The 16,517-nt window shown below is 40.7% G+C and overlaps 1 protein-coding gene across 1 annotated transcript in view; it reads left to right on the plus strand.

Moving 5' to 3' along the window:
- The first annotated feature begins 1,288 nt into the window (after positions 1 to 1,288).
- Positions 1,289 to 16,517, plus strand: part of LOC126252899 (SH3 domain-binding protein 5 homolog) — an 84,273-nt gene continuing 69,044 nt past the window's right edge. Inside the window, exons 1-2 of the mRNA XM_049953869.1 lie at positions 1,289 to 1,547; positions 5,773 to 5,835. Of these exons, the coding sequence (XP_049809826.1) occupies positions 1,485 to 1,547; positions 5,773 to 5,835 (126 nt within the window). The 5' untranslated portion in view covers positions 1,289 to 1,484. The remainder of the gene's footprint in view (positions 1,548 to 5,772; positions 5,836 to 16,517) is intronic.

Consider the following 16,517-nt stretch of genomic DNA (forward strand, 5'->3'; position numbering starts at 1 on the left):
AAAAATGCACTTGTGTTTTACTGGAATTTGGTTTTAATCGATTGCATCTGTAGTAGTTTGTGAATGTTGTGACGTCTTCACCCAGGCCATTTTCAATTTCATTACAAAATTTTGCTTGGTATGGAATTGCTCTATCATCTCCATAAATAAAAGGTTTGGTTCTTCCGCCGACAGGTTTGTCAATGGTATGTATGTTAAATAGCAATGGCGACGGCACACTACCTTGTGGCAACCCGCTCTTCTGATTTCTACGTCTGCTTCTCTTTCGTTAGAATACGGCGAGGAATCTTCTATTAAACAGCAGTGTCCTAATAATTTCTCCTAGTCTGTCACTGTTTGCCGTCGAGGTACTGCAGAGATGAGGGTTTTCAAGTTTACAGTGTAGAGTGCTACAGTTGGGTCAACGAGCACTACACCTGTTGGGAGCATCCTCTCAAAACCGTCACCTGTAAGTTGAGTGAGGTTGAGAGCCAGTTATTTAAAGGACTGTCAATATATCCACATATTCTGTTCATTGTTAACCTTTCAAAAAGTGTCAGTAGGGGAAAGTGACGACGATATTGGTAGACAATTCTTTGAGTTATTTGGGTCCTTCATATGTTTAAGAATTGCGATGACCTTGGTGTGGCTCCATATTCTGGGAATTTTTGCAGGCCATCAGCAGCAATTGAAAAGGTTCAGTAACCACTTTTTGGCATTCTCGGACAGATTTTTAATAATTTCAATCCTGATATTGGCAAGTTCAGCAGCTTTTCCTGTTTTCAAATCACTTATGGCCTCTTTTATTTCTTCCCCAGAAAATTATAAATCTTACTCGTTAATTTTCTTTGTATGTTTACTTTCAGAGTAGACCTAGGTGCCATATTTTTTCGGTCAGCTTTGCCAATTAATAAAAAGTGGTTAGGTCTTACGTTAGTGCGGGTTTCCCTTAGTTGGATCATTTGATAGTTTTTTAAGAAGTCCCCACACCTTCCTACTACTGCGCGTAATGTCCATGCCCTGAAGTCTTCATCCAGGTCTGGCGCCTCTGGCCACTTAAAACTACTAGAAATGCCTCCCAATACGCGACTGTATTTTTTTTTGCGAGGAAGTTCTTAACGAAGAGATCACAGTATCTTTCGTATCCAAAGACTTTTTCTTCATGTACTGTAAATAAAATTTATACTATCCAGAAACATTAAAGACTAGACCATAGATAATTTATAGAATCCACATAGCCAAAGGCATCTGCGAAATTGTCTGCGCTCTTTGTAAATAGAATCTCTTGAAACTTGAAAGTAGTATCTCTGACAACGAAGTGATTAATGGCATTAGAGTAACAATACCTGTAGTGTTTTGAGTGATTAATGCAATTTATATACGTCACGCATTTGTCAGAATGCGGAAGCAGTTCGTTAAGCTTGGAATTCTACTGATTAGATAAGTGGGAGACGAATCATTCATATGGCTGAGTATAGAAATTGCAGAGGCGCTCGTTGTAGGTCATGGAACGACCCTGCCATGTTCCTGATGACAGTGGAGATGCAGAACTGGATCCGCGAATACAGGTGTGTCATTTACTTTCGTACACAAGGAATGAAGCATAGTTTTTGTGGCCTGTGGCAGCTTGGCAGAATTAATCGTGCTAACTGAAATACATTTTACCGGTAGAACAAAGTTTATAAGAACTGTTTATCATTCTTACTACGTCTGTGTGCTGAATATTCTTTAGCGTAAGATAATAATCGTTACATTTTTTTTTACATTGTGGTCTGTTTAATTAATCAAGATAATGTGAGGTATTTTTTTGCGAGAGAGCCGTGGTGAATGATGGTGTTCCTCAGTATAGTGGCACTGTTTCCCTCCAGGGTTCCTGTAATTTTGCATGTTATTTGCTTTCGGAAATTGTTGCATTTTTAACTTGCATTAGTAAAAAGCAACATATTTCAGCAGTATGAACTTGTTGGTCTAGCACAGTACTTTGACATAATATCAAGTCATTATTAGAAACATCTATCTCGCCTTTAGTTCTCTTCCCTTGTTTAGAACGGGGAAAACTTGCAGAAATAAAGCTTTAAAGAGTTAAATCTTCTGTGTATGTATTTGAAAATAATTCCATGTTGTGGGGCCGGAATAATCCATTGGGTCATTCCATGTAAACGAGTAATCAGTACCTAAAAATTAATTTTTCTATTGGAGTTTTTCCCCTATTACATATGTAGGTTGGGCGTTCAATTTTGTTGTCAAAGATTGATTTTCCCCTCCATAACCTGTTGTTTACTCGTGGGAGCCATTGTTTTGAAGACTAGATTGTTTCGTTTCTTCATGCTGAAGAGTTAGTTAGTTGGTTGCGTGCTCCATTGATCAATTGCACGGTACTGTAGTCGTTATGATGTGGAACATGTCATTTGATCAATTTCATGGTAAGGAAAAAAACATTGAAATTATAATAATTCTTTATGGTTTATATATCACTTTAAAGTGCATGACTTCTTTTTGGTGTATATTTAGAGCAAACAATTAAAGCATGATAAATCCAAGAAAAATTATATAACGAAACCCAAAATGTGTATCATGAGTTACCAAATGCCATTTTTTTTTTTTTTTTTTTTTTTAAGATTTTCACAAAATACATTAAAGTATAGAAACGTATATGCCATGCTGTCCTTCACACAAGTGTACCTGATAATTTCGTGTCTCAAATAAATTTCCTCCTGGAAGACTTCTCCTGGTATAGGATATTTAATTCACATAACGTGGGGCACCTTTATTTATGTGACGTTAGTTACCATAATTTTAATTACTTAGAATTTTGAACAATCAGATTGGTTCTGAATTACATACACCACAACTAACAATATATTTCAACATATTTAATGTATATTTATCTCCATGTGCCACATAAAATCCCATAGGGAATAACTTTTTCAACTTTAAAACAATTTGCAATTTTTGCAGAGTGCCTTTAAGTGCAGCTGAAAAGATAAGAAGGAGGCAGAAATTGAACAATGAAGGCAGATATGAAGAGTATAAAATCAAACACAAGGAAAGTATGAAAAAATTCAGGAAAAAGAAGCAGGAACAGGAAAAATGTTTTAAGTAAAAGAGAACAAGAAAGGATTGCAGCCAACAGGAAACAGAATGTTAGAGAAAGGTTTGCCAAGTACAGGAACCAGCCAAAGGAAGCATTTTCAGCACTCTAAGTAGTTCTGTCTCTACACCATATAAAAATAGTGCTTCATTGGGAAAAGTCATATCAAAAGTGAAACGTGTACTTCCAGCATTATCCAGAAAACAAAAATGTGTTGTTAGAAGGTTGTATCATACATTTGTTGCACTGTTAGAAGTAGAAAGAATCTCTAAACAAAAGAATAAGTGATGAGATGATAAGTGCAGTGAAGTGAATTCTATGAAAGGGATGACATTAGCAGACAGGCCCCTGGACGCAAAGAAGTTGTGACCAAAAGATGAGAAAGGTAGACTTCTTGTAGAACTACCAAAAAATATTAGAGAAGATACAATCTGGTCAGATAGTCCTGCTTCCCAGTTTAAAAACAGCTATATTGTAGAGGCTACAAAAGTTATAAGTAAGAGTCATACCAAAAGAATTACATGGAAGTACTTTGCAACTTGTCATGGAAGGGGCCAGTGGATTGAATTGGTGGGGCTGTCAAGTGCCGTTTGGTCTCGTGTGAAAAGTAGGAAATGTGTTGTAAACAATGCAACAGATTTTATAAAAGCATTATTGAATTCTTCTTCTAATGCGACAGCAGTTCTTACGGAGGAAGAAGACTTTAGCCAAAGAAGCAAAAAACTACATCTCTCAACTTTAATCAAGAACTGCAAGCCTTTCTTGAACATTTCAAAAATTCATCACTTGGAACTCTATAATAAAGAAGTTGTAGGACACACCACTTCATCAGCTTCAGAGGAAAACACCAACAGAACAGAAAAATCACTAGATATACAAGTAGATGACTGGGTGGTGGTAAAATATGACAATTCATATTTTCCTGGTAACGTTACTAAAATTGAAAGTGGTGAGTTTAAAGTTGATGTTATGAAGAAAGATGGGAAGTTTTGGAAGTGGCCTGAAATTAAAAATAAGATATACTATACTAAAGACAAGCTTGTCAGAAAAGTGAACACTCCAAGTGTTGTTAATTCCCGTGGTTTTTTCAAGTTTGACTGTGATCTGTGACAATGTAACATGAGTTGCCATATTTTGTAAGATTAAATGTTTGGAACTTTGTTAAAATACTTACAAGATCTTCTGGAATTGTGTATAAAACTTACAAGAAATGTTCACATAAAACAGAGCAGACTTTTGTATTTTCTCTATCATAAGCAAAAGCCATTTCTTGGAAATGTAACATGAGTTACCAAGAATAATTATAAGATTTGGTTTTATAAATATAGTAATGTAACAATTATTGTGCTATAGGTTTATAGAGCATTCTGTATGAAGTATGTTTTGAGGTATAAAAAATATTTAATAGAAGCATTTCCTTCTGTTAATTGTCCAAAACTTATAACACAAACATCACTTTGTAACATGAGTTACCATGGAATGACCCCATTTCTGTGGTAGGTCAACACCACACCACTTATCTGCAAGTTATGTTCCATGATCAATAAACCTACACACATTATGAGGGAAGAAATTAGCTTGTAAATGTTTTTGCATTTTTGTGATTATGCCTTCATTTTTGTTCATGTTTTTTAAGTTTTATAACATGTTAATAACCAGATTCCTATCTTCCAAAAGATTAATTTACTTTCTTGAGCAGTTAATTAATTCATCAGTCTGTGTTGTTCTGTAACTAACTTCTCCTCGTAGTATGTATATCAACATGCTTGACAAAACACATTAACATCATCACTGCTGCAGCCCCAGTGAATAATGTTATATCCTTGCCTTGCAATCTGTGATGCATGCCATCCCTCACTTTGAATGTGGGAAATGAGTTGAGTTGCAAAATGGGCCTATTGTCACATACTCCATTACAACTTCTCCCAGACCTGATAGTCACATTATCAGTGAAAATGGGAAGGCTAGCGGTGATGGACCTACAGGTTTTTTATTACTGCTGTAATACAAACTTCTTATGCTGCTGCTCCTGAAAAACTAGCTGTAGTGACCAAAAATTGTAACTGTTTAACATTTTGAGAAGTGTTAGTGAAGTATGATTAAAGTTTGAAAGTTAGAAGAAAAGGCAAAATACATTGGAAAGTGATAGGATAATAAGAAGACGTGTATGTTTCACCCAGTTTGTGTATGATTTAAGAAATTCAGTGTAACTTACAAAGGGAATACGTAATGCATTGAGTTCATTTCATCAGAACTCAAGCACCAGTGTAATAAATCGACCATAGTAATACAGCTGTCAGTTTAAACTGATATTAGTGGAGGTTAGCACTCTAATCATAAAAATAAAATTGTAGGTGAGAGAAAGTTATGTAAACAAAACTAGGTAACAGCATATGTGTTGGTGGGGAAAGAACTGTTTACTGTCGTGGGGGTTTTAGCTTGTAATATAACAATAAAAATTAATTAACAATACATTGTGTTCTGAAGATGGCCTGTTGACATGAGCATCATGTTCAGTCATGTATAACCATTAAAGGAGGAGTATACATTCCAACAAGATTTAGAATGTGTTATTCCATATATAGTAATTGTAATTTTGCAGCGTATGCAAATACGTATGTTGTAAATAAATATGGGCATGTTACCATGAGTGAATTCTTATGTAATTGATAATTTCCTTTTTTTTTCTGCTCCCTTTCTAGATTGAACTGGAAAAGCTGAATAATGGAACTGATGAAATTAATAAACTTGAAATAGAATTAGATGTAAGTAAACAAATTTGTTTCGAAATAATACATTTTAAGCATTATCTGTATGGTACCTCAAAATGTCTTGTATTTTTTGTGCTATAGTGGTGATGTTGAATTAGATATCACACAACCATTTTTATAAGATGTTTACCAATGTATGTGTGTCTACAATTGGTGTACATCTTTTATAAATCATTTTGGGTTTACTGTCCTATCAAGTAGTAAAAGATATGAAACATATAAATACCAAAGTACTGTTGGGATAACTGACATTTTGGCTGTATTGCAGCATCCTCTCCCAGAGCATAAACCGCTGTTGGTGGAGTTGTAACACAGTTGGAAAAACATTATATACTGAAACATCAACACAACAGATTCAAATTAACTCTATACTCCGAGGATGGCTACTTTGACACAGCCAGAATCTCAGTTAGATTAGTATTTTCAGTACTTTACAGGTTAATGTGGCAGGAGATGTACACTCAGAAGTATTTTAACAAGATAATATAATTATATTTTGAAAATTATCTTGTCCATGATAATTTAACACACAGTTAACAGTGATCTCTTTCTGTAGACAAATATTTGTCACATAGCAGAAGTGTTGAGTCATCGCTAGGCACACACAAAAGAAAATGGTAGCTTTGCTAGTTTTTGGGAGAAATCCTTTGATGATGAGCTGGAGTGTACAGAGCATCACAGCTAGTACACTGGAGTTGGTAAATGCCACATTTTTGGTACGTGCCAGTGTGAACCCCCTCCTTTACACATTTCTGTGTGGAGTTATTGCTTTGGTATTCTAGTCAGTGGCACTGACAACATGACTTGTGCATATGATGTTATTTATATGTATTTGATTATGCTGGTGCTGATTCTGCATTTAACATTTGACAATGCCACTATGGCTGCAAGACATTAGGACTTTGTTTTTATAAAACAGATCTGATGATGGTCATTATAGACCGAAACCGGTAAGCTGGTAACAAAAAGTTTGTGACCATAGACGTAAATTAAAGGAAACTTACTGATGTGTATCTTCATGTTTTTGCAGCGTAAAGAACGTTCCATAAAATTTCGGGCATGCAGCCTCATAAATCCATCTTCTTGTAATATTTTGGCTGAATACCATTCAGCATCCTTTTACACCTCGGTTGAGGATGGAGCGAGTGCTGGAACATTAGTCACCTTGGCTCTCTCTGAAGATGGCTGGACGGTATTCAGCCAAAATATTAGAAGAGGAAGCTTAATTTATGTGGCTGCATGCCCGAAATTTTATGGAACAAGAATTAATACTGTTTGTTTTAGTAAATTAAAGCTTTTGAATTGTTCATGATCCTAGAAAACAAAATCATGAGAGAAAAAAATTATATTGTTACAGTGACCATTGAAGATTCTTTAGAATAAAGTGAAACTTGTTTGGTCTTAACAAACTTTATTACAGTTTCATCTTGGATCATTATTTTGTGCTTTTCCACCTGGAGTTCAAAGGTGTGTCAAAATTGGTGTACAGGAACCAGCACTCAATCATGTTGATTTTCATAAAAGTTAGGCCAGCCAACTCAAAATGTTAGGAACAGAAGAATTTTGTTGACCACTACCTTACTCCCTGAGAGGTTTACCAGCAGCAAAGTCATCCAATCATGAAAGCCCTCATTAAACCAATTATCTTTATAGTCAGCAATAGCTTCACAGTTTATCTAATTGTCTGGTGTTGATAGTGAACCAATAGAGGGACAGTGAAAGAGACAAGGTGGTCCATGGGCAAACACTATTAACAGTTACAAAGAACTTTTAATGATTTTGATACATGGCATAGTGAGGCAGGTACACCTCTTCCCATTGACCCTTGCTGGGGATGATTGAATGGGTGGCGGCTTCAGCCTGTGCCGCTGAGCTGGTGCATCATACTACTGAGGCTGGCAGCCTGTGTAAGCCATGGTCATTGGCATCAGTGGCACATCGTGTTGCATTGCAATGTCGTCCCACTCAGTAGACGGCCTCTCGGTGGCAGTGTGCCTAGTTTGCTGTGTGCAAGGTTCAACCCACTGCCCTCAGACAGAAGTCTGCTGGCGGCTGGTACTATGGCACCAAGTTCAGGAACTCTGCGTTGGTGGCAGCAGTCATTGACAGAAAAGTGGTGACACAAAGTCCCTTGAAGGACTTTGTGTAGATTGCAGGCACAGCCCAGTCACGAACCCATGGCTATAGCTGGCGGAGCCCAGTCATATTGCTGTCCAACATCACACAGGAATCTGGTGGTACTGCTGGGTTCTGGTCATGAGAAGCACTCCCTGCCTTATTTATATGCTTCTGTTGCCCATTTGTTTCACTATAACGTGGCACCTAGTCTCGTTACCGTAACGAGAGACTCACCCTGGTGTGATGACACTGCCCCACTTGCTACACAGTTACTATCGTGTGGCACAGTTTACTGCTGAGCTCAGCTAGCCTTGCTATGCAATCCCCTGGTGTGTCTATTATTGAGATCCACATTTCGCCACACTGGCTGCGACTCACCCCCCCCCCCACCCCCACCCCCCAGCTGTTAATGCAATGCTCTTAAGTTTCTTCCATGCTACTTCTACTTACTTTTGCTAAAGACTAATAATTTTCAGTCTGAGGACTAGGTTGCACTACTACAGTAGGAACTTGTTTTGTGGATGGCACTGAGTGATACTCAGCAACCACGCAGAGTAATCATTCCAGAATGAGATTTTCACTCTGCAGCGGAGTGTGCGCTGATATGAAACTTCCTGGCAGATTAAAACTGTGTGCCCGACCGAGACTCGAACTCGGGACCTTTGCCTTTCGCGGGCAAGTGCTCTCCCATCTGAGCTACCGAAGCACGACTCACGCCCGGTACTCACGAGTCGTGCTTCGGTAGCTCAGATGGTAGAGCACTTGCCCGCGAAAGGCAAAGGTCCCAAGTTCGAGTCTCGGTCGGGCACACAGTTTTAATCTGCCAGGAAGTTTCAGAGTAATCATTGTTTAAAAAACTTGTTGAAGCAACAGATTCAATCAGGAACTCTGGCTGCTAGGTCAGAGATGGCTTGTGATGCCTGCAAGAAGTTCCATCAGCTACATTGTGGCTATATTCCGGAAGAACGGTAGTTATTAACATAGGTCCTTGCTCACTGAACATACTTTCCGTTCAAATGTTCAGCACTGCACACTCTTCTTTCCAACATCTTGACAACTGTTATATACAGGGTGATTCTCGAAGAAGTGCAAATATTTTAATATGTTATTCTACACGCAAAACTAAAGAAAAAAGTTCATACAAACTTCAGTCCACAAATGTTTTGTTATGGAGTTGCGGCTAATAAAAGATTTTGCCTGAAATTTAGCAACTTCACTAATATGAAGCCAATGCAAACTGTACAAGGCTAAAGTAAAGCACGATTTCCATTTATTTTATTGTTGTTACATATAGAGTGCTCGTACTGATTATGAATGCTAGGTAGAGAACCTGTCTCCCGGAATATTCAAAATAATCCATTAATGGTTCATGCATTCATAATCCCCCGAGTTGGAAAACATATACGATATTCGTTTACTGCAGCCGTAGCATTACCATCGCATTTGCCATAAATAAACTCCATATCGGCGTATTTCTCTGTTGTAAATTTGAAAGACATCCCTATTACATAAATAATCTACAGAGTACAACAGTTACTGTGTTGTTTCACTTAATACACTGTTGTTATTATGTTCTTTTGCTGAAAAATACAGAAAACTTACTCGCTTCAAGATTAGGAAATGACTGGAACAACTCAATAACAGTTGCCAACAGTGAAATAAATGTTTCTACATTCGTAATGGAAAGTAAACAAATTTATTTGTATAATAATCTTTCCTTCTCTGGATGTTCTGGAAAACTTCTGCAGTTACACATCTGGGATATGTCTTTTTAGATTCACCAGACCAGTAACAACAAAATAAATGGAAATCGTGCTTTACTTTAACCTTGTACAGTTTTGCGATGGCTTCATATTAGCGAAGTTGCTAAATTTCAGGCAAAATCTTTTATTAGCCATAAACCCATAACTGAACATTTGCAGACCTATGTTTATGTGAACTTTTTTCTTTAGTATTACTTGTAGAATAACATATTAAAATATTTGCATATCTTCGTGAATCGCCCTGTATGAAAGGTTTTTGTCATTAACGTCCTCTGCTACAGGTAGTCATAAAGTTTACTTGTCCTGATTTTGATATCTAGCAGTCAACAGAAACATCAAATGGGCAACTGGCAACAACAGTGGCACATTGGAAAAAGCCCTTGGTCAAGATTCTGTGATGAACTTTGTTTTGCACATTAGCTGTATTTATCTGCAGATGCCTGCGTGGGTGGTATTTATTTGATGGTGGACATCATGCACTGTAATACAGGTAGGCACGCTTACCTTTTCTCAGTAGTAACCTGTGAAATGCTCAGGATATTTACATTAGAAAATTGTTTTCCGTTCCATTTCCCAGTTTTCTGTGGTGTTGATACTGATGATCATACAAGTTGCCCATTGGCTTCTGGTAAGTTTGGCTGTTATTTGACAATGGTTTCGTTATGATGTTGTTGATCTCATTCTTAATGTGGAATTGACCGATGTAGAGGGCTTTACCAAATATTAATACATGGATTCTTGAACAATTGTATGGTCGTTCTGACTGATCACCAAAAGCTTTCTGAATTTGCACCTGAAATTTCTCCCGTTAATTGAGCTTGTTGGTTCCTGCTCACTAGGCAGATGTGCTAACCAGTACGCCACCGTGGCACAACTGCATGAACTACCCTGGCATTCCTCCTTCCTCAGTAAAACTTCTTATAAAAGCCTCCCAGTAACACAGATAGATGTAAAATGTGCAACTGGTTCACCAGCATTTAAGTACATTTAGTATCCCCACCAACAGACATCAAGATGGAGGCAGACAAGCTGGCAGTGATAGCACAACAGGTTAATCTGGAAATCTGCCATGGGAGGGCGCACATGACACAGTGAGCAGACTTGCAGTTGAGGTGTTTACCTGTGGGTGACAGTAGGCCACGTGGGCTAGTGCTTACTCAAGAGTTTGACCAACGCGGACCTCACCTTGTGTATTGTGCCATGGATTATGCCGAGTGCTTAGCCATTACCACCAGTTGCCCACTCTGCCCATGCTCATCTCTATGTGGCTTTGGACTCTGCTTCATGTAGGTCAACTTGCATGGTGTGTTCGTTTCCCCTTCATGGGTCTCTGTCGATGAAGGACATGCTTATGCTTGTGAAGCTCGCCTATACTTTTGTTCCCATTTTCGTATTTACTCGGGCTACCATAGACCTGGCATTTGTGGAGCGCTGGCAAAAACAGTTGGGCCTACTGAAGGAGCAGATGCAGACATTGGTAACCCAGAATGTGGACTTGCTTCGTTCCTTGCTTTCCAGTGGCACCCAGCACCAGTCTTCCATTTCCAGCATCACCTCCAACACCGTTTGCTGGTTTCAGTAAGTCAACAGAATGGTGAGAGAATTACCTGCACCAGTTCTTGTTGCACTGCCAGATGTGGCTTATCATCAATCTAGTTGATAAGGCCACCATGCTATTGTTCAACAGCAAAAGTTGTACGAAGCTGTCAGAAACTTGAAGCGGTGTGCTGACCCTAAGAAACTTCCCTTTGATGAGCTTTGTCGATTGCTTATGCAGTATTTTGACCATCAAATCCATGTGGTGGTGGTGCACTTGCAGTTCAGCTGGCATCACATGCGATCTAGATCGCCAGTTTGCAGGGCCTCTCGTGCAAGTGTTATTTTGAGTGTCCCAATTGTGCTACCTCTTATTCAGACTTACTAATTCGGCATGTGATTGTCAGGTTAGCTCTTGATTGCGAGATTCAGGCTAGGATGTTGACTTCATCTGATCCTTCTGTAGCCAACGTTGCCCAAATTGCGGAATTGCAGGAGCTTGTGCTGGTGGCAAGGGACTTCCTCTCTGGTAATTGGCACGTGCCACAGTTGGATGTGTATGGTAATAAGGGCCCGTTCTTTTGAGGGAAATCGCAGGCAGCCTTACCTGCTGCTAACTCATAGTATGTTGCTGCCATTGACAATTCCAGTGCATTGGATCATGGCACTGCCTGTCCTCGTCCATGCCGTGTCCAATAGGTTTGCACCACTTGCAGCATCGTCATTCCCGCCAGCAGTGTTTTTCGGGTCCTTCACGTCATTCTCCTTCCACTCATTGGGTGAGCCAACAGTGTCCTCCCCTGATTTTCATTTGTTGCAAGTTCACTTAGACTGCCCCCACATGGAGATTATGTTTGTGGGGTATGGCGGCAGATGGGTCATATAGCAACTGTTTGTGACAGTCGACAGGCCTTGACTCGGTCATCAGATGCCCTGCTTTTTTAACTGGAATCTGGGGCTGATTCTGATGCCCTGCGCATGTTGCCCCAGTGTATTTTCCATACGTTGGTAGTGGATGGGCGGCTGATTAAATTTCAGGTAGGCATGGGAGTGACAGTCAGTCTAATTAACTTAGATACATACAGGGTCATGGTGTGTGTGGATTTGCAGGAGTCGCTCCATCAGGATGTCTTTTAGTAACCAGCACTTTCCCTTGTGAGGACAAGATTCCGTCTCCGCGCGTTATAAGAATATGGAACAGCAACTTAACTTGTTAGTAGTCAATCCACCATTGGCATTAAGTATGTTATTGTCTTCCAGATCATTGATGAAGTGCTTCTAATGTCTCAATCCATTACTTTTTTGTGATTTTTGACTCCTTAATGCAGCCGTACAGCCTGTTGTTTGAGAATACGCTGGGCGGAGCAGAAAATTTCGATGCATGTGTTTCCCTCAAGCCCTTAGTGGTACCCTAATCTAGTCACCTCCAGACCATTCCCTTTGCCATGCTCAACAGAGAAAAGGCTAAATTGGGAGTATTGGCAGGATCAGGTTGTCATTTCTTCCATTTTGTTGAATCTCTGGGCCAACTCTTGATGATACAAAAGCTTAGTGGTGCCACGTGTCTTTGCGGCAATTTTAGACAGGTGGCCAAAGCATAATTTGTCGCAGATTCATATCCCATTCCACAGCAGGCAGATTTGTTAGTGAAATTGTCAGGGGAACAGTTTTTTCCCACATAGACTTGCATGATTTTTACCTTCAGTTGCCATTGGATGCAGTTTCTTGGACTTTCCTGGTCCTCAACACCCCATTTGGGCGTTAGTAGTTAATCTCGTGTTTTTGGAATCTTGTCTGCACCAGGAATTTACCAATGGTATTTTGAGCAGTTTATTAACGACATTCCCTGTTGCATTGGTTACTTTGATGACATCAAAAGGAGCCCATATGAAATCTTCAGTTAGTTTTCCAACAAAGGAGAAGTGCAGTTTTTTCTCTCTGAAGGTGCATTTTTTGGGTCATTTGCTTAGTAAAGATGGTCTCATCCCCGTGGATGACCACATCAAAGTCATTGTCAACCTATCGGCACCCGAGAACCTGAAGGAGGTCCAGTCATTTTTGGTAAGGTTTTATATTGTGCTCATTTCATTCCCCAGGCTCCGTACGTCTGCAAGCCTTCTAGCTAGCTTTGCCCAAAGGACATTAAGTTTGTCTGGTTTGTGGATTGTCAACAGACTTTTCAGTCTCTCGGCAGTGTTTTTGCTCTGTTCCCTGCCTGGATTCCTTCACAATGGTTAATTCTTTAACCCTGCCCAGTGATACATTTCCTGTATGGCTTTGGTGCCGTCCTGCCCCATTGGAATCTGGACAGCATAGAACAGCCCATAGTTTACGCATCAAAGACGCTTTCCAGTGTGCAGCAAAATTATTAACAGGTGGAAAATGAGAAACTCGTTATTATTTTCAAGGTTGAAAAGTTCCATGTCTTCTTGTATGGGGGCGATGTTCCACCTCAACACCAACCACAAGTTGTTTGTTTCATTACTTGGCCCTCATTCCAAACTGCTGGATATGACTGCTCACCAGTTGCATCGGTGGGTCCTCTCTTTCAGTAATTATTGTTATGAGGTTTGTAACACCTCAACCATGCAGCATGCCAGTGCTGATGCTCTGTCACAGCTAACAATGGAGTCTGATCCAGAATTTGATTGGCAGGAGGCTCTTGTGTTCTCATCGCATAATGGCGTGCAGCTGCCCCATTTGGACTTTCTGTTGACAGCATTTAAAGCCGCAACTGCCTCGGCTCCTGACAGAGTTTTGCCGAGTATTGTTCTGGCAATCTGGTTGTCTTGGATGGAATGCATCTCTTTGAGTGCGGATCAGGTGTGGGGTGTACATTATGCCTCCTATGTGATTGACTTAGTGTTGTCCAGGGAGTTACTGTACTAGTGAAGGAGGAGAAATGCTGCCACGTGCCTGCTCCCATGGCATTGCATCGTCACATACTCCAGTTGCTGTGTATATTCCACTGGAGTATGACTCATATGAAAGCACTGACACAGTATCACTTGTACTGGCCAATGATCAATCAATACATTGAACATACGGTACATTCTTGTGTGGGGCTTGTGGACAGTATCAGGCTGCACTGCTGCACCTGTTTTCTCCTTGGCAGTCCCAGAGCATCCTTAGGACAGGGTGCTTGTAGATTTTACCAGATCCTTTTTGGACAGCATGTGCTTATTGGTGATTGATGCATTGTCTAATTTCCCGCATGTAGCCAAACTGTCGTCCACACTGTCAGTTGCCATGGCTCTCGCATTGGCAGGTTATTTTTGTTGTTGATGGATCTCCCTCGACACTGCTGTCATATAACAGTCGGGAATTTGTGTCACAAAAGTTAGGACATTCGCTGTCACAGTAGTATCCAGCATCTGACTATTGCTTCATTTGACCAGACTTCTAACTCCGAATTGGAGTTCTTCGTGTGTACATCTGAGATCCAGATGAAGACACCCTTGTGATGACACATTGCCAAGCTTTCTGGCTACATACTGGGCAACACCAGTCAGCATATGCAGTCCGTGAGAACTTTTGCATGGGTGCCAGCTATGGGTCTTCTGGAATTGCTACATCCTGAGTCGCATGCCATGGACCATCATAGTCTGCTGTGTTTTCTTCCTGATACTTCCATTTGGGCCTCGTCCAGCTACTGATGTTGGTGGCTGCCAGGTGTTGTGGTGGGCCACAGAGGTTGGCAGTTGTTTGTGGTGGGTGCTGGTAGGGAGCAGATGACCCACCAAGCACCCACATCCCATTGTGATGTCACCGCTGCCGTCTGTTGGGTGGCGGGGTGGGTCACGACCTTGTTCTGGGTGAGGGCTCCCACTTGGAGCTACATGCTTCCCCATTGCTGCCCCCTCCTCGCACTCTGCTGTTTTCTTGTCACCTGCACAGCAGCAGTAGCCCCCAGTGAAGCCCGCAGCTACTGCTGCCTATGTGGAGCCAGTGAACCCCCCCTCCGCCACATGGCCCCAGCCTCTTGTGACCTTCTCTTGGGGCCAGTGGCATCAGTGCTGCCTCTTTTAGTGGTTTGTCCACTTTCTGCTTCTCCAGGTGCCTCTACTGTTCTGTTCTGCATCAGAGGTTGTGGTCCAAGCCTGGGCATTTCGGTTGTATACGGCCTTTCATGGGGAGTATGTGTTCCCACCAGCGGACATCATGGCGGATGCAGATGAGCTGACATGTGTAGCACAGCAGGACAGTGTGGAAACCTGCCATGGACGGCAAACACGACACACAGTACGGGCAGACCCGCTGGTGGAAGTGTGTACTTGTGGTCGCAACTGGCTGGTTGAGCCAGTGCTTACTTGCAGAGTTTGACCACTGCAGACCTCAACTAGCGTATCATCTGCACCCACCATGGACTGAGTTCTTCCAGTACTCGTCCCTACATGGATTTGGACACTGTGCTTCCCGTAGATTGACTATGATGTTGAGTTCGTTTCCCTCTCGTGGTCTTTTGTTCCCCGGCTATCACCGTGCCACTGTCAACTTGTGAAATATCTGTGCCAACCATGTAGTGAAGTGGCATTGTCACGCCTGTGCAGACACTAAACTATGCAGATGTAAATAGCAACATAAAGATTCTCTTTGGGCTCCTGGCTATGTGTAGGATAACTTCTAAAGCTTTTCTTTGGGCACCTGGCTTTGTGTAGGATGACTTCTTCATAGTTTAATTTAAAGCATAACATTGTCTATGTTCTGAAGTACCTGGCGCTTCCACCAAGCTATGTAACTTACAAGGGGAGGCCACAATGTTTGGAATGCGGATTTGCTGTAAACTTCGTACACTCATAGTACTCCATGAGGACAACAAAATGTGTAAGCAGTAGTGCGTACTTCTCAAGCGTTATTGAGAAAATCGCAAGATAATTTTGGTCGTCAAAAATATACCTGTGCGTGGCCATTTTTACCATGAAGCGGCGGCAGCCGAGTGGTTAGCGTTCAAGCCCCATAATTTCTGGATTCGAGTCCCGTTCGTCAGGGGTCAGGGTTGGCTTCCCCCCCCCCCCCCCCCAACAGTCATTTTCTTTACTATTTATATTACAATTGATATAATGGGAAAAATACATGTAATCAGATGAACTTTTATTAAATTTACAATGTTATTTGGCAGTCAACAAATTTTTACTACCACAAATAGTATAATATTCATAACTATCAACTAGTAAACGACCAAACACATAAAGAGATACTGAAAATGTAGGCTTGTTTGTGTCTTCAAAATTGTTCATATTTAATCGAAAGAGAGCGAGA

The sequence above is a fragment of the Schistocerca nitens genome, chromosome 4 (assembly GCF_023898315.1).
Source record: "Schistocerca nitens isolate TAMUIC-IGC-003100 chromosome 4, iqSchNite1.1, whole genome shotgun sequence".
NCBI classification, from domain to species: domain Eukaryota; kingdom Metazoa; phylum Arthropoda; class Insecta; order Orthoptera; family Acrididae; genus Schistocerca; species Schistocerca nitens.